The sequence below is a fragment of the Protomyctophum parallelum genome (assembly GCF_964188405.1).
Source record: "Protomyctophum parallelum genome assembly, chromosome: 12".
NCBI classification, from domain to species: Eukaryota; Metazoa; Chordata; class Actinopteri; order Myctophiformes; family Myctophidae; genus Protomyctophum; species Protomyctophum parallelum.
The window spans coordinates 35,238,462-35,264,268 of record NC_139712.1 but is presented as its reverse complement, the minus strand read 5'-3'; the positions used below and the strand labels follow the sequence as shown (position 1 = coordinate 35,264,268).

At 45.5% G+C, this 25,807-nt stretch overlaps 2 protein-coding genes across 5 annotated transcripts in view; both read left to right on the top strand.

Moving 5' to 3' along the window:
- Window positions 1-19,169, top strand: part of LOC310867724 (glycogen debranching enzyme-like) — a 38,137-nt gene extending 18,968 nt beyond the window's left edge. Inside the window, exons 12-33 of one of the 2 annotated variants that reach the window (XM_083777838.1) lie at window positions 575-698; window positions 1,111-1,274; window positions 1,820-1,921; window positions 2,150-2,305; window positions 2,768-2,918; window positions 3,221-3,345; window positions 4,068-4,180; window positions 4,346-4,480; window positions 4,826-4,956; window positions 5,374-5,510; window positions 7,130-7,263; window positions 7,828-8,003; window positions 8,224-8,326; window positions 9,180-9,405; window positions 10,337-10,448; window positions 10,854-10,989; window positions 12,513-12,625; window positions 13,179-13,390; window positions 13,993-14,090; window positions 14,673-14,760; window positions 17,218-17,351; window positions 18,179-19,169. In XM_083777838.1, coding sequence (XP_083633964.1) covers window positions 575-698; window positions 1,111-1,274; window positions 1,820-1,921; window positions 2,150-2,305; window positions 2,768-2,918; window positions 3,221-3,345; window positions 4,068-4,180; window positions 4,346-4,480; window positions 4,826-4,956; window positions 5,374-5,510; window positions 7,130-7,263; window positions 7,828-8,003; window positions 8,224-8,326; window positions 9,180-9,405; window positions 10,337-10,448; window positions 10,854-10,989; window positions 12,513-12,625; window positions 13,179-13,390; window positions 13,993-14,090; window positions 14,673-14,760; window positions 17,218-17,351; window positions 18,179-18,296 — 2,988 coding nt within the window. In that variant the 3' untranslated portion in view covers window positions 18,297-19,169. The remainder of the gene's footprint in view (window positions 1-574; window positions 699-1,110; window positions 1,275-1,819; window positions 1,922-2,149; window positions 2,306-2,767; window positions 2,919-3,220; window positions 3,346-4,067; window positions 4,181-4,345; window positions 4,481-4,825; window positions 4,957-5,373; window positions 5,511-7,129; window positions 7,264-7,827; window positions 8,004-8,223; window positions 8,327-9,179; window positions 9,406-10,336; window positions 10,449-10,853; window positions 10,990-12,512; window positions 12,626-13,178; window positions 13,391-13,992; window positions 14,091-14,672; window positions 14,761-17,217; window positions 17,352-18,178) is intronic. The other variant, XM_083777839.1, reaches the window with a different exon arrangement.
- A 3,680-nt stretch (window positions 19,170-22,849) lies between these two features.
- The window catches only part of LOC310868140 (putative ferric-chelate reductase 1), a 31,294-nt gene continuing 28,336 nt past the window's right edge, over window positions 22,850-25,807 (top strand). For all 3 annotated transcript variants that reach the window (XM_083778403.1, XM_083778404.1, XM_083778405.1), the window contains exons 1-4: window positions 22,850-23,197; window positions 23,658-23,806; window positions 24,337-24,434; window positions 25,038-25,248. In XM_083778403.1, the coding sequence (XP_083634529.1) occupies window positions 22,996-23,197; window positions 23,658-23,806; window positions 24,337-24,434; window positions 25,038-25,248 (660 nt within the window). In that variant the 5' untranslated portion in view covers window positions 22,850-22,995. The remainder of the gene's footprint in view (window positions 23,198-23,657; window positions 23,807-24,336; window positions 24,435-25,037; window positions 25,249-25,807) is intronic.

Below are 25,807 nucleotides of genomic sequence, written 5' to 3'. Positions count from 1 at the left end.
ATGTGGTTTATCCCATATTACACCGGGGCTCCACCGGGGGCGCCAGCGTTGCGTCTCCGTCACCGTCAGGGAATGTTCCCTTTTTAATCAATGAAGGGTGGCTCCACTGCGTTGCGTTGCGTTGCGTTGCGTTGCATTGCGTTGCGTGACAGCATTAAAATTGCCCCGGTTCGTTTTGTGACGCACGCGACGGAGACGCAACGCGCCCGGTGGAGCCCCGCCGTTATGCATCCGTTGGAGAATGTGTATGACACTGAATATCTCTTCTCTCTGTCTTTCCCCCTTCTTGTTTACCCATTTCTCTTATGAATTAACTCTCACCAAACTTTCACTTATTTCTGACAAATCATCTACTTTCATTTCAACTACCACTCTCTCTCTCTCTCTCTCTCTCTCTCTCTCTCTCTCTCTCTCTCTCACTTTGCATGTCTCCCTGCATCTTGTGCTGTTCTCTCTGCCTCTCCTCCTCTCCTCCTCTCCGCCTCTCCGCCTCTCCTCCTCTCCGCCCTGGCTGTGTGTGTTTTCACTGCCCTCCATTGCTGCATGGTGTGTGTGTGTGTGTGTGTACATGCAGTACATGCTGGAGCAGGCTCGTGCAGTCAGGCCTGACCTGTATGTGGTTGCTGAGCTGTTCACGGGCAGCGAGGAGCTGGACAATGTGTTTGTCACCAGACTGGCCATAACCTCACTCATCAGAGGTAAGGGCACAGACAGTATCGAAGTAGGTCTGCTAAAGTACTGTACTGCAAGTACATTGGACTATTTTTCTCTGCCACAATAGAGGGTATGCACGTGAGATCATCATCATACCCGGAAGTTATGTGGGAACGCCTACTGACTGAAAAACGATCTATCTGATTGTATTAAGCAAATTTATTTGACCGTTTTAGTCACAAGTTACTTCAGAGAATTAGATTGCTATTACAAAGCATATACAGTAACCATTTAAGCTCTATTTTATTCTTCATTAGGAAATAGCAGATCTACAAGCTGCCAACGAGTCTAGCCCATTCTGTGATCAAACAGAGCGGCAGTGTGCCGGTGTGAATTCAGTGTTCAAGACTTGTCTGTCTGTCTGTCTGTGTCTTTCCGTCCGTCCGTGTGTCCCAGAGGCTATGAGTGCAGGGGACAGCCATGAGGAGGGCAGGTTGGTGTATCGGTTTGGAGGTGAGCCGGTGGGATCGTTCGTCCAGCCCAGCCTGCGGCCGCTGGTCCCCTCCATCGCCCACGCCATGTTCCTGGACGTCACCCATGACAACCAGTGTCCCATACAGGTAGCTCCTTCCTCTGTCACCATGACAACCAGTGTCCCATACAGGTAGCTGCAACTGTCCCCTCCCTCTGTCACCATGACAACTAGTGTCTCACACAGGTAGCTCCTCCCTCTGTCACCATGACAACTAGTGTCTCACACAGGTAGCTCCTCCCTCTATCACCATGACAACCATTGTCCCATACAGGTAGCTCCTCCCTCTGTCACCATGACAACTAGTGTCTCATACAGGTAGCTCCTCCCTCTGTCACCATAACAACTAGTGTCTCATACAGGTAGCTCCTCCCTCTGTCACCATGACAACTAGTGTCTCATACAGGTAGCTCCGCCCTCTGTCACCATGACAACCAAGGTCTCATACAGGTAGCTGCAACTGTCCCCTCCCTTACAACCATTTTCTATACTTATTTATATGCAAATATATACAAAATATTCTCAGATGGGAGGGCCCGTGGCCAAATACAAATTAATTTGGGGGTCCCTGATGTGAAAACGGTTTGAGGACCACCGGTCTAATAACATTGTGTCGCTGTGACATTGTTGCAGATTCGCTCCGTGTTCGACTCTCTGCCCAGCTCTGCTATCGTCTCTATGGCCTGCTGCGCCACAGGCAGCACTAGAGGATACGACGAGCTGGTGCCTCATCAGGTAACACAAGAAAATAACAGACAACAATGTTAAGCTCTTACTAGAAGATCTTTTTTAATCTCTCTCTCTCTCTCTCTCTCTCAGATCTTCACTTCTGTGTTTTTAAATCTCTAATATTTTATAGGCACCATGTGGCTATAATCATCTGACTGTCATGTTTATCATGTACTGGAAAAAGATTGAATAAAGAAGTCTTGAAAATCTCAAAAATCTCTCTCTCTCTCTCAGATCTCGGTAGTGAGTGAGGAGCGTATGTACCCGTGTTGGAACCCGGAGGCCAAGCCCTGCAGCCCAGGAGAGGTGAGCCTTCAGACGGGCATCATCGCTGCTAAACGTGCCCTCAACAAGCTGCACCAGGAGCTGGCTGTCAACAGCTTCACACAGGTGAGAGAGACACAGTGGTGGAAGAACTACCCAGGTTGAGGGTGGCTGGCCATGTCCCTTAAGACATTTTGACCTCAGATCAGATTCAAAAATAGCAGACCTATGAGCTTGTAGCGTGCCACTCAGTGGCACGCTATGAGCTTGTAGATCTGCTATTTTTCAATAGCTAAAGCATAACGTAATGCTAACAGCAAAAGGGGTTTCCGCCCAAAATGGGTTAAGCCAAATTCCCAATACCCAAAATATCGGGATGCAATGTCGCACTAGGAGGAGGCCATGTGGGGCCGACCAACGACCAGATTTGGGGGATTATACCTGTAAACCGGCCATTGGATCCCACAGGATGAAGTGGCCAATGACACGCCCGCCGTCCTAAAAGTGTGTGTGCGTGTGTGTGCGTGTGTGCGTGTGCGTGTGTGTGGGTGTGTGTGTGTGGGCGTGTGGTGCGTGCGTCTCTCCCAGGTGTATGTGGACCAGGTTGACGAGGACATCGTGGCTGTCACCAGACACTGTCCCAGCAGCCACCAGTCTGTGGTGGCCGTGTGTCGCACCGCCTTCAAAGACCCCAAAACACACACGTACAGAGACAGCGTGCCCCCTATGTTTATACCAGGTAATACACGCACACAGACACACACACACACATGCAGGCGCACACGCACGCACACCGGTTTATAGCCGATGCTAATTTGCGACCCCAGTCCCTGGTTAGGCCTTTCCATACAATTATCTATCTATACTAAAAACAATAGTTTAATACAAAAAATACATGCATGAAACTCTAATCTAAAGTACAAAGTACATAACATTCCCAAATTGCATAACTATTTGAAAATGTGCTTAACATATTAGTGTTCGCACCTCTGGCCCGACTTCAACCAGTGTTAAATATAATGTGTGTGTTGGTGTTCCCAGGTAAGATAGAGGAGGTGGTGTTGGAAGCTCGTATGGTGGAGCGGAGAGTTGATCCCTACGCGAAGGATGAGAAGAACATCAACGGCCTGCCTCAATACACTGTGGAGATCGCTGAACACCTCCAGGTACACACACACACACACACACACACAGTCGCACATGCACACACGCACACGCACACACACACACACACACACACACACACACACACACACACACACACACACACATGCACGCCGCACGGATAGATTAGATGAAATTATTATTACATTACATAACATATTTTGCCTGTTTCAAAAATAGCTGATCTGCAAGCTCACAACGTGTTGCATTATTTGACATGTGCTATTGCGTTGTAGCCACACGCATTGTTTTTTTGAGTGGCGCTGGACACTCCAAGACACAGCTTTGTCTGTATAGATCTGTCCGTTTGAGCACGGAATTGTCTGTTTGTCCCATGAGCTGCAGCTGTGGCGTAGATAGGGTTTATCAGCCGTGGGATTTCTTATCAGAGGGGCCCTGCGCACGCGCGTGCTCGTACACACGTACAGCGTGCAAATCGTTACTTTGGCCAAATATTAATCTACAAACTCATTCATCAGCAGCATCACGTGATGGACCCTTACGGGTCCATTTGGTTTCATTTTAAGCTCTCAAGAGTTAATTTTTTGTTAAACATTTGCATTACTTAATTTACAAGAAGTCTACACAAACAATTAGAGAATTGACATCACCTCTCGAGGTTGTGATGTCATTGTGTTTACAGCTGAAGGACAGTAACATGGTGAAGCGTGCTGACGTCACGTCTCAGGGCTGTGATGTCATTGTGATGTCATTGTGTTTACAGCTGAAGGACAGTAAAATGGTGAAGCGTGCTGACGTCACGTCTCAGGGCTGCAGTGAGTTTGTCCAGGAGATCGTGTTCCAGCGTCTCACTCCAGGCAGTGTCATCGTCTTCAGGTGAGCCCCCCCCCTCCCACCCATTCCCTATTCTGGTGAGTCCTGTAGTAAAGAGCTTCCGTGCTCCAGACTGTAGGACGGAAGCATTTTAAAATTGCGAGAGTCAACAGTCTGGCCTGATGTGGTGTCTAATGCAGGGTGGTCCCTTATGTCCTTGTCATGCAGGGTGAGTTTGGACCCTCGCTCTCAGGAGCTGGTGGGGACACTGAGACGTCACCTGATCCAGTTCAGTCCCCACTACAGAGCAGGAAGCCTGGCCGACAACAATGTCCCCGCCATCCTGTCCACGCCACTGGAAACGTAAGTACTTTACCCACTACTCACCAGGATTAATTAATGAATTCACAACTAGTGTGTGTGTGTGTTGTCGCATATCACTTCCGGTCTTGTGATGAGGACAGAGAAACCATGATCACGGGGATCACAGCGTCGGCTATGGGCCGTGGAATAAACCTTGTTTTGACCAGAAATGTCATGTGGGACAAAAGGAATTGGAGATATATGCGATTGAAAGGAACAGATTGAATGGTTGGGGGTGTGCACGGCGAACAAGATGGCGCGCCGTAGGGTGCGAGAGAAACGCTACATTGTACAGCTGCAGCATCTCTGTATACTCTCTCTCTCTCTCTCTCTCCTCCTGCCCAGCATCATGTCCAAGCTGTCTCTAGCGGACATGAACATGTTGCTGTATCGCTGTGACGCTGAAGAACAGGAGGACGGAGGAGGATGTTACGACATACCGTCATGGCAGCCGCTCAAGTACGGAGGCCTGCAAGGTACAAAACAAACTCACTGCATCTGACCAATAGTACAGCTGATATAGTGACATTTGTTCTCCGCAATTGACCCATCTCTTGGAGTGGTGAGCCGCAGCCAAGGAGCGGTGAGCTGCAGCCGTGCCACGCTCGGGAATCATTTGATTAGTTGATTTGACCTCCCAATCCAACCCATTGATGCTGAGTGCCAAGCAGGGAGGCTTTGGGTTGGGTCCCTTTTTTACAGTCTTTGGTATGACCCAGCCGGAGTGTCGAAGCCCGACCTCCCAGGGCGGACACTGTAACCACAAGGCCACTATCTGGTCTCAGGATCTCAGGATTTGGAAGACGTGTAGAAATGGCCTTCTTAGGTCTTAAGGTTAATTAAATTGACTGTTTTAACCATAATGCTGCTGTTCCCACTTTCCTGTCACCAAGGTGTCATTTCGGTGATGGCTGATGTTCGACCCAAGAACGACCTGGGCCACCCGTTCTGTGACAACCTGAGACAGGGAGACTGGCTGATCGACTTCATGGTCAACCGACTAGTCGCAAAGGGAGGGGCTCTGGGAGAGGTGAGACATCAGTCAATCAATATTCTCCAGCGCTTGCTCCGTGCGCACCCACCCCTCTAGACCGGAGTACCGGTATTTGGCAAGTTATTCAGGAATAGTGACACCTCTCTTACCTAGTACTCCTTTAAAAAGTAACAATATTACATTACATGACCTGGTATCAAGAGTTTACGTTACAGACACTATATATTACAAGTATTATTTTACTTTTGCTAGGAGAGGAATGAAGGTTAGCCGCAGCAAGACAGAATACATGTGTGTGAATGAGAGGAACCCATGTGGAACAGTGAGGTTACAGGGAGTAAACGTGAAGAGGGTGGAGGACTTTAAGTACTTAGGGTCAACATTTCAGAGCAATGGAGAGTGGAAAAGAGGTGAAGAAACGAGTGCAAGCAGGTGGGATTGGGTGGAGAAAAGAGTGTGATAGGAAAGTATCAGCAAGAATGAAAGGGAAGGTGTACAAGACAGTTGTGAGACCAGCTATATTGTATGGTTTAGAGACAGACAGACAGCTATGTTGTATGATTTAGACTCAGAGACAGACAGACAGCTATGTTGTATGGTTTAGAGACAGACAGACAGCTGTGTTGTATGATTTAGACTCAAAGACAGACAGACAGCTATGTTGTATGGTTTAGAGACAGACAGACAGACAGCTATGTTGTATGGTTTAGAGACAGACAGACAGCTATGTTGTATGGTTTAGAGACAGACAGACAGCTACAGTATGTTGTATGGCTTAGAGACAGTCGCACTGAGGAAAAACAGGAAGCAGAGCAGAGACTAAAATGTTGAGGGAGTAACAAGGGTGGATAGGATCAGGAACGAGTACATCAGAGTACATCATCAACTACATTGTGTTGTATGGAACATAACCTACTGTGAACTGACTACAGGGAAAACATGCACATGTACATAATTTATGTTACTATTATTTTTTACACTTTGATTGCTCTTTCTTGCATTCTTATTCTTGTTTGCTGTGCTTGCTGTGGTATTGTTGTTTTTAAATGTTATGCTATATATGCTGCTGCGTTGTCTGCTGCATTGTCTGTAAGGAAGCCAAAACAAAAATAAGTTTTACTCTTATGTACCTGTACACAAGATGTAACAATAAAGTACAACCTTGAACCTTGAACCTTGAGGGACAGCGGATGTCAGATATTCTGGAGATAAAGCCAGAGAGGCCAGACTGAGATGGTTTGGACACATACAGAGGAGGGATAGTGAGTATATCGGTAGAAGGATGCTGAGGTTGGATAGTGAGTATATCGGTAGAAGGATGCTGAGGTTGGATAGTGAGTATATCGGTAGAAGGATGCTGAGGTTGGATAGTGAGTATATCGGTAGAAGGATGCTGAGGTTGGATAGTGAGTATATCGGTAGAAGGATGCTGAGGTTGGATCTTCCAGGCAGGAGGCCTATAGAGAGAAGATCTACAAGCTCATAGCGCGCCACCGAGTGGCGCGCTACGAGCTTGTAGGTCTGCTATTTTTGAAAAATCTAAGAACGACTGACATAGAAACATAGCTTTTTCAGAAAACTGTCAGGATTTAGAAGACCTTTTTAGAATCTGATCTCAGGCCTAAATGGGTTACTAAATGGTGTTTGTGCTGTAGGTGGGCCAGTGGCTCCAGGCCATGTTCGGCCTCCTGAGGCACATCCCTCGCTACCTGGTGCCGTGCTACTTTGACGCCATCATCCTGGGGGCGTACACCACCGCTCTGGACCACGTCTTCAAACACATGACAAGGTTAGTTAGTGGGTTCATGTTTTGACGTCATCGTTCCATTACGTCCAGCTGGCAAAGCCTCGCATCGCTTGTAGACATTAACTGACTTCCAAGGTAACAATGGGGGGTTCGTGCTCTCAAACTACTGCTTTTGAGCGGTGCCAACCGCCACCATTAAGTGACCTTGTGTGTATGTCTGTCTGAGTATGACCTATTGACCCCTGCAGCTTAGCCATTTACACTGAGCACACACACACACACACACACACACACACACACACACACACACACACACACACACACACACACACACACACACACACACACACACACACACACACACACAGAGTAACTATAACAATAAAAGTATAGTTGCACCGCTCAGTTCACAACACATCCACATCCTTAACACCTTAACACTACAACTAATAAAAAGTAAACTAAAACTAAGGACTAAAACTAACAAAACACGGAATAAAATAAAATTGAAATTGAAAACCAATAAATAAATAAGTCCAAATGAAAAGACTAATGAAATGACCTTGGTCTCTGTATTTGCGGCTCCTTCCGGGGTGGGTGCCACAGCTTCGTGCAGAACGGTTCCACGCTGGTCAAACAGCTGGCGCTGGGCTCGGTGCAGATGTGCGGCGTGGGGCGTCACCCGGCCCTGCCCCCCCTCTCCCCCCACCTCAAGGACGTCCCCTACCGCCTGAGTGACATCACAGACAAGGAGGAGCAGTGCTGCGTGTCCCTGGCCGCAGGTCTGTCTGTCTATCTGTGTGTCTTTTGTGATGGACCACGGTTTGGATGGTCCATCCGTCCATGTCTGTCCGGGGGTGTGCGTGTGCGTGTGTATGAATCTCATATTATATTGTAATGTCAGCTACATTGTAACTGAGGGCCTACCCCTCAATTGAACTCCCGAGTTTAAATAAAGATGATGATGATGATGATGATGATGATGATATGGGGCTGTTCCAGGTCTTCCACACTTCTCGTCTGGTATTTTCCGCTGCTGGGGTCGTGACACCTTCATCGCCCTGCGGGGCCTCATGCTGGTGACGGGAAGACACCTGGAGGCCAGGTATGTCTGTTGTTGTTTATTATTATTATTATGCTCCAGCCCTGAATCACTAGCCAGGCCCATTAGTTATGGCGATTCAGGTCTGGTGACTCTGAGTCTGTCTATGGCGGCGTTAGACTGTTGAAAAGCTGATACAGCGGCTGACAAACATGGCTGCCCCCACTGTGGTAACTGGTGACCGTATCCATCTGGGTTTTAGAAACACCGTCATGTGACATATTTTACCATGTTAATTTACATGCTAGCAGTGCTCCTTGACTGTGTTTTTTGAGAGGCGCAAGCCTCTCCTATGTCCAGCTTTGAGGGTTTTTGTAAACACAAACATTGAATGCCAGAGCATTTCTAAAGTTTATTTGTTTTTTCCATGGGGACCTGACTACATAACATGATATCTAAATGAACTCTAGATGTGAGGAGCCCCCTAGTGGCCTCTGTCTACATAACATGATATCTAAATTACATTTTAGCCTTTGCATAAGCCATTGTCGTCGAGGCTAGGGCCGATGTGGTGTCTGCAATGGTCTTCAGATTAAATAAATGCTAAAGGGTGCATATGTTGTGCATATATCTTGTTTTATTGATGCAGTAGGCCTTTATATTGGACTACAGATGTGCAAAATGTGCATTCTTCCCAACTCCGATGTATTTACACTGCAACTAGTCTCAACTCTGCTTTACGCAGTTGTCTTGCTGTGTTCACAAATTAAATATGTTGTGTCCTTTCCAAATAAACAAATGAGACCAGTAAGTAATCTGTCAAACCCTTTTTAAACACCATTTGCTGTGTGTGTGTGTGCGTGTGCGTGTGCGTGTGCGCGTGCGCGTGCGCGTGTGTGTGCATGCCGGTCAACAGGAACATCATCCTGGCGTTCGCCGGTACGCTGCGGTACGGTCTGATCCCCAACCTGCTGGGGCGGGGCAGCGGGGCGCGCTACAACTGCCGTGACGCCGTGTGGTGGTGGCTGCAGTGTGTGCAGGACTACTGCACCCTGGTGCCTCACGGGGTGGACATACTGATGTGTCGCGTGTCGCGCATGTACGTCACCAACGTGTCCCCACCGCAGCCCGCCGGACAATGGGTAAGAAGGACCTGCTGCTTGTCATGAAGCTGTGGCTCAGGACTCAGGAGGTAGAGCAGGTCGTCCAATGATCCCTGGGTCGGCGGTTCGAATACCGGCTCCTCCTGTCCAATTGCCTCCGATGAGTTGGTCGTTGTGAGCTTGCCACCATTGGTGTGTGAATGAGGGAAGTGGGGACGCTGGCGTCGACTGTTCGCCGCTTCACCTCCCAATGTATGAATGAATGAACCATTGTAAAGCGCTTTGAACACTTGGAAAAGCGATATAAACATGCAATTCATTAACACAAGGCTATTTTTAGGGATGTCCCGATCACGTTTTTTTTTCTTTCTCCCGATCCGATTCCGATCATTTGATTTTGAGTATCTGCCGATACCGATCAGATATTTATATTTTTGTGGAAGACTTATGCCATATCACAATAGTACAATATCCCAAATCACACATGTACTGTATACACATATGTAAAATTACTAATATCACAATGGATATAATATAGATACTAGGGATGTCCCGATCAAGTTTCTTTTTTATTTCCGATCGTTTGAAAATTACAGATCGGGACAACCCTAGTTATTATAGTTAAAGGTAATATGTCTGTGATATTTCCTTGTTAAAATGTGTTTTTATTCTACCAGTAATATGGTATCAGAAATCTCTTTTACAAGACAGACCTGGCCTAGCTACAGCTGTAGCAGCAATATAAGAACACAACCAAATCACATTACATTAAATGCAACATACATGTCTATAAAATCCACAATAAAAACCTTGCATATAGGTATATATAGGTGTATATTGCTATAGAGTGTTTGTTCAGTAACAGGGGTCTCGCATGCTGTAGACTTCACATAACATTTCAGCGGTGAGATGATTGTCTTGCTTTAAATCCCCACGTGTTCACAATGCATCCATAACTGTGTGTTTACAGGAGCAGCCTCTGTACGACGTCATCCAGGAAGCCATGCAGAGACACATGCAAGGAATCCACTTCAGAGAGGCCAAGGCTGGGCCAGAGATAGACCGCAACATGACTGATGAAGGCACGCACGCACGCACGCATGCACGCACGCACGCACGCACACACACACACACACACACACACAGAAAGAGAGAGGAGAAGGCTGGGCCAGAGATAGACCGCAACATGACTGATGAAGGCACACATGCACGCACGCACACACACACACACACACACACACAGAAAGTGAGGAAGGGCATGCAAATCCAAATAAAGATTTAAATGAACAGAAAATAAACACCCAGTGTTGATTTTGACAGCATTTTTCTTGTGAATAAAAAATAATTGAGTTCTAGTCATATTCTAGTTTTAGTTGAATAAATATATGATTTTAGTCAACAAAGTCTACAGTTGATTTGACTAAAAGTAAACTAAACATATTATCCATTGTGACATGACAGTGTCTCTCGTGTTTGTGCGCACGCAGGCTTCAACGTGGAAGCCGGCGTGGACGATGACACTGGCTTCGTGTTCGGAGGAAACGCCTTCAACTGTGGCACCTGGATGGATAAGATGGGGGAGAGTGAGACGGCACGCAACAAGGGTGTTCCTGCCACCCCCAGGTAGCTAACAAGGGTGTTCCTGCGACCCCCAGGTAGCTAACAAGGGTGTTCCTGCCACCCCCAGGTAGCTAACAAGGGTGTTCCTGCCACCCCCAGGTAGCTATAGTCACCACCAGGTAGCTATAGTCACCCCCAGGTAGCTATAGTCACCCCCAGGTAGCTATAGTCACCACCAGGTAGCTATAGTCACCCCCAGGTAGCTATAGTCACCCCCAGGTAGCTATAGTCACCCCCAGGTAGCTATAGTCACCACCAGGTAGCTATAGTCACCCCCAGGTAGCTATAGTCACCCCCAGGTAGCTATAGTCACCCCCAGGTAGCTATAGTCACCACCAGGTAGCTATAGTCACCCCCAGGTAGCTATAGTCACCACCAGGTAGCTATAGTCACCACCAGGTAGCTATAGTCACCCCCAGGTAGCTATAGTCACCACCAGGTAGCTATAGTCACCACCAGGTAGCTATAGTCACCACCAGGTAGCTATAGTCACCCCCAGGTAGCTATAGTCACCACCAGGTAGCTATAGTCACCCCCAGGTAGCTATAGTCACCCCCAGGTAGCTATAGTCACCCCCAGGTAGCTATAGTCACCACCAGGTAGCTATAGTCACCACCAGGTAGCTATAGTCACCACCAGGTAGCTATAGTCACCCCAGGTAGCTATAGTCACCACCAGGTAGCTATAGTCACCCCAGGTAGCTATAGTCACCCCCAGGGGAGAACTTGTGATCGGAAAATATCGGAAAATATCGCATCCCGGGGAAATACATCCGATGGATGTTTTCCGGCCCGATACTTCCAGCTATGCCAGCTAGGTTGTGACCAGGCTTTTCTCAGCCAGGGAGGCCCATGACCAAAAAAAGGGCGCTCTCCGCTAGGGAGCTCTCCGTGGTTTTGACCTAGCTATACTTCTGTCATTTCTGACTTCAACATGCCTCTCGCCCGGAATATTAACGCTTTTAGAGAGTCTCCATCTTAATCATAGTAAGGTAAGCAAGCAACAATTATGCAATTAGGGCGGCGGTGGGTCAGGGGTAGAGTGCCTGGATGGTAACCGTAAGGTTGCCAGTTCGAACCCGGGCTCCCCCAGAGTTACTGTCGAAGTGTCCTTGAGCAAGACACTGAACCCCTAATTGCTCCCGATGTGCTAGTTGGTGCCTTGCATGGTTTCCGCTGCCATCGGTGTATGAATGTGTGTGTGAATGGGTGAATGTAATGCACAATCTCTGTAAAGCGCCTTGGATAAAGGCGCTATATAAATGCACCATTTACCATTTACCATTTTATGCCTCCCGGTTTTTGTACGGAACGGAAGCCCCCGGCTTTCAGAGTAAAAGCTGCCATATCTGCCCGACACCCCAAGCTTCTATTTTGAAAGAAATCCCGGCGCTGATTGTGTTAAAGTGAAAGTGTGTGTGTGTGTGTGTGTGTGTGTGTGTGTGTGTGTGTGTGTGTGTGTGTGTGTGTGTGTGTGTGTGTGTGTGTGTGTGTGTGTGTGTGTGTGTGTGTGTGTGTGTTTCTCAGGGACGGGTCGGCGGTGGAGATCGTGGGCCTCTGTAAGTCCACACTGCGTTGGCTGGTGGAGCTTCATAAGAGCGGCCTGTTCCCCTATACCACCGTCACCATCCGCAGAGAAGGTACGCTGTGACACTTTGGGTGGAAAATACGGCATGAGAGAACTGCATTCTTCAGAACAATCAGAATTCAGAAAAGTATATATTTTAACTTTAAGTGAATAGGCTCTTCTATGCACACAGAATAACTATTCCTATACTTCCGGGCCGCTTCCCTACTTCCTTCACAGGTGTTACCGATGAAAACTAAACTTTTTAATTGCAAAGACCACCATAACTGTGAGAGTGTACTCTCTACGTCGTCCTCAGATGAGCCCTCCATCGGCGTCTCCAGTCATCTCGGTTCTCCATACATCTGCCCAGCTCCTTTGTGCTTTCTGCAGCGGGGGGGAGGGGTTTCAGGCCCCCATGACGATTAACATTTTGTCTCTGACCCTGACTGTGTTTGACCAGAATGGAACAGAGCCTTCATTAGTATCATCGTTAAGACCTGTGAAGGAAGTAGGGAGAGTTCCCAAATAGCATGTATGCATAGAGCCCCTCCCACATCATGACATGAATATGAGGACTTTTAGGCTAGAATCGCATGAATCCATCCAAAAATGTTTCACCGCAGACAGGAACCTCTCCGTGCCGTATGCCGACTGGGAGCACAAGATCCAGGAGAACTTTGAGAAGATGTTCTACGTCTCCCACAACCCCTTGGACCCCGACGAGAAACACCCCCAGCTGGTGCACAAGAGAGGCATCTACAAGGACAGCTACGGGGCCTCCAGTCCCTGGTGTGACTACCAGCTGCGACCAAACTTCACCATAGCCATGGTGGTGGTAGGTGACAACTAACTAAACGTTACCAAGACTTCACCATAATGGCAAAGTAACTCAGTAAGGATCATCTAATAATAACAATGTGGAAAAATTCATATACGTACGCATATAGACTACTGTAAACAAGCAAGATCTAAATATTTTCAATGATACAAAACTGCCATTGGTAGGTTGCAACTGGCAAGTAACTAAAGCCCTTCTCTCATATTAACACTGTGCAATTGGCCTTTCACAACGGGAGAATGTCTGTTTCAAATGCATTCACACATGAAGGTAAATAGCCCGTAAGGGTGAGGGGTGGTGTCTGGGTAGTAGATGCACACTTTAGCTAGTCGTCGTCTCCCCCCCCCCCCCCCCCCCCCACACACACACACACACACACACACACACACAATGCAATGACCAAATGCCATCTTTTATTTATTTCCATCCACAGAAAATGACACATTTCCAACGGTGTCGCTCTGTGATGCTCTGTGACAAGTAGATCAGCTATTTTTGTTCTGCGACACCTGTGTGCAACTATGTGCTCATTCCTGTGTTTGTGCGCGCTTGTTTGTGTGTGCACGTGTGTGTTTGCGTGCGTGTGTGTGTGTGCGCAGGCTCCTGAGCTGTTCACGGTGGAGAGGGCGTGGGAGGCTCTGGATGTGGCTGAGAAGAAACTGCTCGGACCTCTGGGAATGAAGACCCTCGACCCTGAGTGAGTACCTCCTCTCCTCTGGTTGTTTACACAGATGCTACAGTAGGTTTCATGTTTACCTGTTAGCCTAGTTCCTTTGAGGCACTACAGTATGTTGTTCCCTTACCTCTTTTACCCTGTAGTTGTTTGACTAGAGTTCATGCTTACGCTGATCTCACACCAGTAAGTGGCTTTGGATAAGAGCATCTAGATTGTGGATGCCCAAAAGGTAGATTGTGATCTCCCAGTATAGATCATAGCAGCTGTGCAGGTAGACCACATGACATGCCCCTAAAAAATAACTATTACAATCACAAAACTCCTCTTGAATTAGGTAGCTATAGTCACGTCAACAAGTGGCACTACCACTTGAATTAAGGTGACTTGATTGATTGACACACACATTATTTCCCATTCAAAGTGTGTTTGTCTTAACGCCAGCGCTGCTATTTGAAAGCCCTCTTTCAGTGGGTAGAGCTTGTTGAGCTGGCCATTTTAAAAGTAATTATCAAGTCCAAAAAGTGTGGGCACCCCTGATCTAGATTGTAAGTACAGTAGGTCTTGTGTCGGTGACTTAATGGAACATTGTGTGTGTTGTGTCAGTGACATGGTGTACTGTGGCGTCTATGACAACAATCTGGACAATGACAACTCCGCCTTGGCTAAAGGCTTCAACTACCATCAAGGACCGGTGAGTTGGATGTTAAACCATCCTGACATCTCCTGTTTCCACTTAGAAGCACTCTTTTACACAACAAAGCACAACATTTACCACTCTAGTTAATGTGAGTGTTCAATAAGTTCTTTAGGTTTAGATACACCAACTATATCAATGTTTTTGCCATTTGCATGCATATCTGCCAACCTGTCAGAAATACCAAAAAACGTGGGTGTCCACAAAACTGTTACTTTTCAGGAAACAGAAGAAAATAACCTGTGTTCCAATGAAACCAATGTAGTTATTATTTAGTCACAAGTGCTTGTTAATACTATAATATTGAACCAATTATTACCAAACCCCCAGGGGTTCCGGGGGTTTCTTCTATTGGCGAAGTGCTAGGTTAAGAGTGACAAGGCCTGGACTGGAAGTTGGCAGAATGCACTGGACTGGAGTTGTCACTGTGCAATACTTTAAAACAGTTTTCATGTTGCACACATGCCTGGTTGATATTTGCGCCGCCCTTGTTGAAAACAATGTTTTTCAAACTCCAGCTTGTCACACTCCAGGGCTGCATGAACAGCGCTCGAGCGCTGTTTTCTGACCCCTCAATGGTGCAACTCTCTCAGCTCTCAGCTGGCTCTGGTTATTGGTAACGCTGAGCATGCACCGCTCAGAGTTATCAGGGTTCATGACCCCAGTGCATAGTAAACTGGGGGTCCTTGAAATTAAAAGGTTTGAGAATCATTGATTTTAAAAAGAAATAGAAAACAGACACACTTTCACCCTGGTGTCCCCATAGACACTATCTTTTCAAAAGGTAGCAAAAAATAGCCCACGACCTTCCCTGGTTTATAACACACACACACACACACACACACACACACACACACACACACACACACACACACACACACACACAGCTTGGTAATGAAGGTGTTTTAATTTGTTATTGTGACCTGATATCATAATAAAGTCACCATAATAAACTGTGCGTGTCACGCGCACGCATGACTGACTTTGACTTTGTGGTGTGGTTAAGAAATTAAGCCCTATACTTAGCAACACATTGAAGATCTGTAGATATGCTTTTTTTTATATTGTTTGGATTCTGTTACTATAGTCTTTCAGATGCAGATGCGTTGGACAAACGAAACGATCATGAACTAGAAAAAGTGCCCTTCCGGGCACAGGTCTCCACCAGGTTATCCACAGATCCGTGCAGTTAGAGGTAAAAACACTTTTCGGCCAGTTATAGCGCCACCTTGAGGCTGAGTTGAAATTGTTCATGTGGCATTTCGTCCTCGGCCTAGTGGGAATGTGGGTGCACAATTTCACGGAAATCACGCGATGTGTTAATGATTTGCAGCATTTTGTTTGAAACTGAGCACTCCTGTGAACTTTGGAAGCCAATCTTAACCAATCAGGATGGAGTCTGATAAATCTGAAAGACCCGTTTCGTTGAATGGCTCTAGAGAGACTGTGTACCAATTTGCGTGATGTTTGGACAAAATCTGTAGGTGTACTGTGCAAAAACTTGTTTTGCACAAAGCGGCCTCCTGGTGGCGCTATAACAGGCCGTTCTGGAAAGTTTGGGGCAGAGGTTCATGGTTGGCATCCAGGGAGTGTGTGTGCAAAATATGGCATCGACCGGGTTAACGGTGGCCGAGATTAGCTGTTCACGGACACACGGACACACGGACACACACACACGGACACACGGACACACGGACGGACACGCGGACGGACGGAGTGCAAAACATACTCTCCCCACATGCCTTCGGCCTGGTGGAGACAATAAAACTTCATGAACAGAAATCCCGCACTCTGCTCTTGCTCAGCACTGTCAGCAGCATCAATTTTATTCAAATTGACATGGCGTTTCTGTGACTCTGGACCTTCATTGAGAGTGTCTATTACTCCAGCCAATTAATTTGTTTGTTTGTTTAACCTTATTGTTAAATCATAGTTAAGTAGGTAAAGGCCAAATTATTTGGTGTTGGTTCCTTGGCTCAACTTTGTAGCAACAATAACAATAGAAGTCAGAAAGAGAATAACACAGTTTATACACTGAATGATATGTGGCCGTTTAGAAAGCTACTCAAAAGCTACTCAAGTACAGGCTTGAGGAGTTCTTGATATACATATTCAGATTATACATTATATATAGAGAAGAAACGGCGTGCACTCTCTGTAGAAGTCTTACGAGTCTTAAGATCCGCAGCAGCATTCAACGGAACAGACACGCTTTGGCACACAGGACACCGGCGAAGGCCTGCGCACCAAAGCGTGTCTGTTTGGTTGACTGCTGTTGTGGATCTTAAAACATTATTTTAAAAAGCATGCAGGTTGATTCTTCTCTATGCTCAAAATATGCTCCAACATTTTGCCAGTCTGCTTGTTATTATTACCCCACAACCTCTCACCAAAATAACATAATCTGTCTGTCTGTGTGTGTCTCTCTCTCTCTCTCTCTCTCTCTCTCTACAGGAGTGGTTGTGGCCTGTGGGATACTTCCTCCGTGCCAAACTCTGCTTCGCCAAGAAAATGGGACAGGAGACGTACGACAAGACTGTCTACCTGGTGAAAAATGTTCTGTCCCGCCACTACGTTCATTTGGAAAGGTGAGGCTCCATTTTTGTCTCCGCCAGGCTGAATGTGAGGCTGAGACTACAGTATGTTTTAGAGAGCCAGAGCAGCAGACTACATTTTTCATGCATGTTATAGCGATCAGGAGGCCACGTTTTGCTAAATAAATGATCAACAATTACCATACTTTTAGGCCTGAATACCAGAAGAAAAGGTGTCTTTATGCGCTTAATGTCCTCAAAGTTACGCATCCAACAAGCTTTGAACTGAGCAGATTAGACATTCCGGTCCAGCGATAATGGCCAAAACGGACACTTTTTCAATGATCGGTTGGGTTTCGGCCATTGTTGCCTGTTTTTCTTTAATAATACGGGCTAGGAAAGTCGGGCTGCGACAAACCAGATACCAGAGTAAAGGTCACTTTGAGCTGCATCCGACATATCCACTTCCCTTTCTGTCAGCCTTACCATTGCCCTTAGCAGCCTGCTAAAGGCAATTGAAATAGCTTTTTGGGGGGTTCAGATCTGAGCCAAGTCTCCTGAGGAGGCGCATCTGAAGCCTGCATGTCCTGGACGGGGTATCCGGACGTAAAATCAAATCCCTCCATCCTGTGCTCCGAGGAGCACCCTTTTGTAGCTACCAGTGATTCTCAACCTGTGGGCCGCGGACAGGTTGGGATACCAATTCCATCCGATCGGGAGAGAGAACTTATATAGGATATTATACACGATAAACAAGTCAATATTGTAATTGATGAAACAAAATATTCGCGCAGAATGATTTGAACTGGATAAATGGTCTTTGTGGGGATCATTCTCTGCAACATTCACACATATCACATCATGTGTTTGTGTCCCTGCAGGTCGTCATGGAAGGGCCTTCCTGAGCTGACCAATGAGAACGGACAATACTGCCCCTTCAGCTGTGAAAGCCAAGCATGGTCCATCGCTACCGTGCTAGAGGTCCTACATGACCTGTGACAGACACACACACACACACACACACACACGATGTGCGTATTACAATTTTACTTGTGTTTAAAATTCTGAAGAAATGGCTTGACTGCTAAGAAATACTGGCAAGTTATTGTCAAGATGTTGTTTACTTTATTATTATTGTTATTATTATTAATTCAAATACAACTGTTAGACCTCCTCACACTGTTACATGTTGACATGTTCAATAGAGTAAACCCTAAACTCTGAGATATTAGCATTGTGTTACTGTATGTACAAACCTCTGCACGCTGTATGGTCGTGTTGCGACGCCTTGCCTGCACGCTGACCAAGACCTAGCCGCTTGAGTTTCAAAAATGGATGTACCGGAACTTAAGTACTGCCCAAGGAAACAACGTTGAGGCTTTACAAACCTGTTTGTCCTTTAGTGTTGTGATTAGTCGAAAAAGATGGTTTCCAAAGGGAAGTCGCGCCCCCCTATTGACCCTCTGTGTTAGGTTGTGGCCAGGCAATGAGAAATGGCTGGGAACGAGGCTACGCATTACGACGTGATGCGAGATGTTAGCTTGAAAGTCATGTTGTTTGAAGCTAAATGACGCAAAGTGACTTGGTGCAACTGAATTCCATTCTAACAACGCATCACGTTATTGTTATTATTATTAGTATTGTTATTAGTTCAAATACTGCTGTATTTGCTGTATCAGTACATAGTATATACTAAACTAAACACTGGTATGTTCATGTTTTGTTAATACAAATTACAAACCATATAAGCTTTGTGGTCATGATTAGTGTACTTCACTGTTATGCTGTTCATCGTAATCTGACTGTATCTGCATCACTTGTAATTCCACATGACCAGAATATGACCATAATAAATCTTATCGTTAAATCTTCCCCAAGTCTAATGAATTAATATTGATATATTGATATTATATATATTGATATTATATATATTGATATATTGTTTTCAGCGGCTTGTGTGTGTGCACGTGCGTGCGTGCATGCGCGTAGTGGCTTACAATAAAGAGTGATTTGTAATCTAACGTCAATGACCTACATTGCTCAGTTACATTTGCTTAATGTCGAGTTCAGACTGCAAGATTTCTGCCGCATGCTTCAAAACTATACCACTTGTGCACGCTGTGATTGGCCAGTGCACTTGTGCACGCTGTGATTTGTGCAAGGATGCACTGTGATGCGCTGTGTGTGGCCAGTAGCCACTTCTTGAGTGGCAGTCGGGGAAAACAGAACATGATTTACTATTCTTTGCCTATCGGCTCGCAACCCGAACTGACCCTTTGCAACGTTCGACACGGCAAATCTCTCACTTTAGCTCACTCGGTGGTGTCTCACGTGGCTCAAGTTTGCTTGAGACGGCGAGCCTCTGTCGCTGTCTAGTTATATATTTAGGTCTAGTCCGCAGATGTTGTAGGCGATTGGCACTTCCTCGTTGGCCACAGAAGCGGGGCGTTGTTATAAGCACAAGCAGCATAGAGTTTTGAATGTTGCATTTCTGCAGTCTTTGAAAAGGTTCAAAGACTGAGCTCAGCGTGGTAAAATTATGAGACGATAATCGTTATTATTGTTTATCGCAATTAAATAAAATGCTCACATTAATCATATCGAGATATCGAGTTAAAGATTGCATATTATCTTATTATGTCAACACTTCAATCAAGATATAGTACATTTTCTGTAGCTGGCGGTAGGCCTACCTGCACACAGACCTTGTGAGTGGTGAGACATTACTCTGTGTGTGTGTGCACGTGTGTGTGTGTGTGTGTGTGTGTGTGTGTGTGTGTGTGTGCAGGGCGAAATCCTGATTGTGACATGTACTTTTTTTTGTACTATTGTTTGATCACTGATTTACAGTCCATACCTTAAATTGAGATATGAAATTTCCCCTCTTGACTGTTTTTGTATTCTGTTGATTCTATGCCCTGTTGAATGTATTTCTTTGTTTAAGTCTGTGTTAGCCAGCATGTTGTGATTGCGATGACATGCTGTCTCTTGTCTGCTTGCTGTTGAGCTACCGTACAGAATCAGATTAATCAATCTATAAATGCACCATGTCTGTGTGTACGTCTGTAATCCACATAACTCGAGAACCGTTCGCCCCAAGACTTCAAATTTGACACACGTGTTCCACACCCCCACAGAGAGTCCGGTGTCCCGGTGTCCGGAACCAGCACAAAAGCCTCTGCCCGGGCTCTGGACATGCAGGGCCCAAATCCAGATCTCCATAGTCCATATATGGAGCTGGCCTGTTCTGACATCACAATTCTGACATCACAACACTTATTTTGGCATGCCTGACACAGAACTCCATATATAGGAATAAAGGGACACAGAGAGACAAATACATAATTCTCCATATATGGGCATAAAAGAGACACAGACAGATGGGTGGAACGGGTACAACGGGTATTGCATAGCCGGGTGGGGCATGGATCTCCAACTTCCATCGTTACCGTCACTCTACAGCCAGGCACCGGTCTAGTATAATAAATGCAAGGATGTTGATATTAATACAGTACGACTTAATTAGTTTTAAATTCAATAAAACAAATACAACATTGTCTCATGAGAAGGCTCTGGGCGAATGTTGCCATGTCATGGTCTATTCATCACGAGCCTGCTTACTCCCACATGTCCACGTGCACACGGACACACACACACACACACACGGACACAAGGACACACATTCCTGTCAACACTAAGCTGTTGTAAGATGATGATTTTTGGCAGTGGTGGAAAAAGTACTCAAATGTTTTACTTAACTAAAAGTATAAATACTGCAATGTAGAACTACTCCATTACAAGTAAAAGTCTGGAATTCAAAATGTACTTGAGTAAAAGTACAAAACAAGCAAATCTATTTAGTTTACAATTTAACGCTGATTAATACAATAAATATCAAGGGTGTGAAATTTAAATTACTTTTAATAATTCAGTTCACAATAAGAATAAAGTAATTGTAATTAGTAATTGAAACCATCGCTCAGGAGTCTGAAGTTTCAAGCTCTGGGATGTTTTTTGCTGCGTCATGGTCTATTCATCCCCAGCATCCTGCCTCCAACAAGCATAAACGCACGTACGCACACACACTTGCACGTTCACACTCTCTCTCTCTCTCTCTCTCTCACACACACACACACACACACACACACACACACACATATACAGTGACACACTAGTATTACTATACTTGTGAGGCAGTGAGCACATCAGCATTTTAGGATGGCGATTTTAAGAATGCCATTTTTACTATTAGTTGCCATTTTTAAACCACCTGCCTAAAGTGAGGTCAACAATAGCAGATCCACAAGCTCAAAACCACCTTGAAACATACAATAATGGGACCCACGTGGGCTGGGACACTGCAGCACATTTTGAACTTGTAGATCTGCTGCATCTGAGCCATTTAATTTAATTTAATTCCCTAATCCCTCTCATCCTTAACACTCCCAAGGACCAGGAAAATTGCACACCCTATGGCTGTTTCTCAACTACTATACTTGTGGGGACATTTGGCCCTGGCATACATGTGCACAAATATGTGTGTGTGACACACGCACACGTGTGCGATGCTTCCAGGAATTAATTAGTGGTGTTGTTATTTCCACTAGATTTCATCTCATTCCAAAACACCTCATTTGACTCTCAGCCACTGGGAAAAGTGCTGACTCACCATTTGTTGTTATGGGTGAATAAAAAATGCACTGTCACGGTTGGCAACTTGGCATGTTAATCATGTCAGAGTCAGGTCAGCTACAATGCTCGGAAATCATGTCTGAAATGGAGAAATGCAGCGGATATACTCAAGTATAGCTACTTTAGGCTATACTTATAAGTGCAACTTTTAGGTACTTTTTAGGTTTTTGGTGTATTTCCACTTTATCAAAACTATATATTATATTATTATAAGAATGTTGTATGTTTTTTGGCCTATGTACTCCTTGAAATATTTTGATTATTACTAAACAGTAGGCTATATTAACCCCTTTATTAGCACTATCATAGACTATTTGAAGAGCTACAAGCTCGATCATTGTGAGCTTGTAGATCTGCTACTTTTGCAAACGTTTGGAAAAGCAGATCTACAACCTACGTTTGGAAAAAAAAATCTGTAAATGGAACATTCATATTGAATCCAATTATCTATATAGGCCCACTCAAAATTGTAGCCTACTTGTAACAGAGTTGTCAGTTTTGTATTGCCACTTTTACTCAAGTAAAAACTACTAGGCCTACTGCTGAAAACTGTTGCTTTAATCTGTCTCAATTATCCAAAATACTTTTCACAGGAAGACTCCAATCACCCTAGGGTTTACATTTTTCACAAAGTAGCCTAATCCACACACCACATCTGTGAACGTGTGTACAGTGTGTGTGTGTGTGTGTGTGTGTGTGTGTGTGTGTGAATATAAACAGAGCAGCAGGTCTCCTAGTCGGCTAGTCCTCCCATCTCTCTCTCTCTCTCTCTCTCTCTCTCACACTGTCACACACACTCACACACACACACACACACACACACACACACACGCATAATAAAAACTCGTCATAATTAAACGGTAGGTCACCTTTCCTTGTTGTCGCGCGTCACGCGCGCTCTGTCGCCTCCAAACACACTTTTTTTGATTCCACGCTTCAGGCTTCACTGCGCTGAGCAGCTGCAGTTTAAGGAAACATATTCTTGATCCAACGGATTGATTTCGAGATGGATCGCGTTGCTTCCCTGATAGTAGGAGCGGCTGTTGTCCTGGCTGCTCTCCCCGTGGTTTGGAGCTACGGCTCGGGTGCAGTCACCGGGAGTTGCGGGGACCTCACCCCGGGTCACCGGGGTAGCGCGCAGACGAACCCCGCACCTTTCACCGTCATCGCAGACAGGCTGAGCTACCAGGATGGAGACCGCATCACAGGTGAGAGAATAGCCCCATATAGCCGCCTACTGTATGTCCCCATTATGATATGCCCCATTGCCCCCAGTCGCTCACTCACTCGCTCCGAGCTACAGAAGTGGCGTACTTGAGTAAAGATGGAAAGAGATTCACAGATTAGCAATCTAATCTCTTTCCATCTTTACTCAAGTAATGAGCGTAGGGACTGAGGGCACTGGGCACATATGGCTGGGGCACCTCTGATCAAAGTTAGGCACCTGTAGGCTAGGCTACTCTCCTTAGGATTTAGAGCCAAATGGAGACATTTCATCATTTTGGACCATTTCTTTAGTGTGTGACTGTACAATGTTAATTAATTCATTATTTCATTGCTCATTCTTCTCTTTTGAGCTTTTCTTTAATCTCCTTTCGGTTTGCTGACCGAACGAAATACTTTCCTTATAAGAACACACACTATAGTTTGATTGTGTTGTTCCTCCAGTTCAGCTGCAGGCTCAGGATCCATCGTCTCCATTCATGGGCTTCATGTTACAAGCCAGAGAGGAGGGAGGAGACGGCATTCCTCTGGGATCCTTCACTGTGGAGGATCAGGATCACCTGGCACAGCTTCTCACCTGTAACGGAGCACCTGTGAGTCGCCAGCTCATTGTTTACACCCACTTTTCAACCTCACCTCCCAAATTCTCTTTTAGCTACAGTGACAGTGACACACCCAGTGGTTATCAACGTGCGGTCCGGGGACCCCCCCAGTGGGACTGTGAGCCTGTTCCAGAGGGTCCCCTAGCATTAGTGCAGGGGTTCTGCAACGATGTTGGCTGGGGACCCCCGGAAAGGCTTTGGCCATGTCTCACGCCCCTCGCCCCTGCTACTTAATTATTTTCGGCTAAAATTGCCAATCTACAAACTTGTAGATCGCTATTTTTCCAGTTTTAGCTTCCTAAGATCATCTTAGAAAGCTAGAACTGGAAATAGCGTTAACCTTTTAAGGTAAAGACTGGTCTCTAAATGTAATGTACGTGTCTGTGTAAGGAGACGCGGGGAGCAAAGTAGGTTACTAAATCACAAAGAATCTTCTGGAGTGTATGAATGCTTGCAAATATTTTGGTTATACGGAGCTGTGTCCAACACTTGTGTTTTTGTGTTCTTGTGTTTTCTTGCAGAATTCGGCAGCATCACACACATCGAAGGTTCAGAAGACGTCAGTGCGAGTCATATGGACAGCAGCAGCCTCAGTACAACCCAAACCCATTCAGTTCCGGTAATTACAAACGATATGTAAAATGGCATGCTTTTCTGTTTCCATGATTGATTTGTTATTTATGCCATTTGTATGTTATTATATCTTCGCTGCATTGATTTGGAAACCAAAGCTGTTACTTTTCAGGGAATGGATCCAACTTTTCATTGATCCAGTATTTATGGAACCCACAGACACACTTTTAAGGCCCATTCATACTCCAGGTTTAGGTGATAAGGTGAACACTGAAATGGTGGTTAGTAAAACAGAGAGATGTGTTTGGGTGAGCGGTAACCACCGCAGCGTGACGTCATATTGTAGTTTTCGGTGGTCACCTTATCACCTAAAACTGAAGTATGAATAGGCCTTCAACCACTTTCAATATAGCATATGGTGGAAATGTCATTCTCGGCAAAGAAAACATTAAAATATGAAAGAGGCTTCCACTCGACCGTGACAATATTTTATATTCTTAATTATAGATCATACATCGATTAAAGTCTAACTGGTGACAATTTAAAGGGGTGGGTGTGTGCTGTGTGAGTTGAGTGAATCGCTGCATGCCTATTCTTAATACTAGAGCTAGAAATATTTCCATAACATTCTGCGCCTCTTTTCCTGCAGTGCGACGTTCGTGCAGAGCTACAGTACGTATTGGGTAGGAGTCAGAAGTCCTTCACTGTCGTACAACAGTACAGTCAGCGTGAGTACACCGTCATACAGTAACGACAGTGTGTTTACAACACCGTCTTACAATAATGACAGTGCACTTAATGACTCCTCAACCACAGCTGTGTCCACCGTTAACGTCAACACCAGCTCCTCCCCGCCCGCAGTAAGTCATGTGAAGCAGTGTTTCCCACATGAAACCAATATGTTTTCATTTGTGTGTTTGTTTCCTGGTTTGTTTGTTTTTAAATTCAGAACTTTTTTAGATGGTGAAAATAACCAATCTCACAATGTGAACCACTGGTGGTCCGTGAAGGTATTGCATGTGGTCCCTGACAGTAATGTAGGATTGGTTGAATTTTTGTAATTTTCCTTCTACTAGTTGAGAAACAGTGAACTGAATGACCTGGTGACCTATGATGAGTCTGACTGTCCATTTAGTCATTTACTGACAAGTTGGAGGTTATGAAATTTAGAGTTAGAATCTCAAGAGGGGGAAGTGCACCGAATTGTCTGGATGAGTCAATATTATTAGGAAATGATTAGTAGTCAATGTACCATTGGTTGAGAAACAGTGGGATGTATGCACATGGGGTGCATAGCAAGTGTTACAAAAGCACTAAGCTGGGTGGTGGTGGTCCCTCGTTCACAATCAGTTGAAAACCCCTGATTTATATAATGTGTTCTTGTACGTTTGGGTCCTGCCGGGGGAAAGCTGAAAAGCT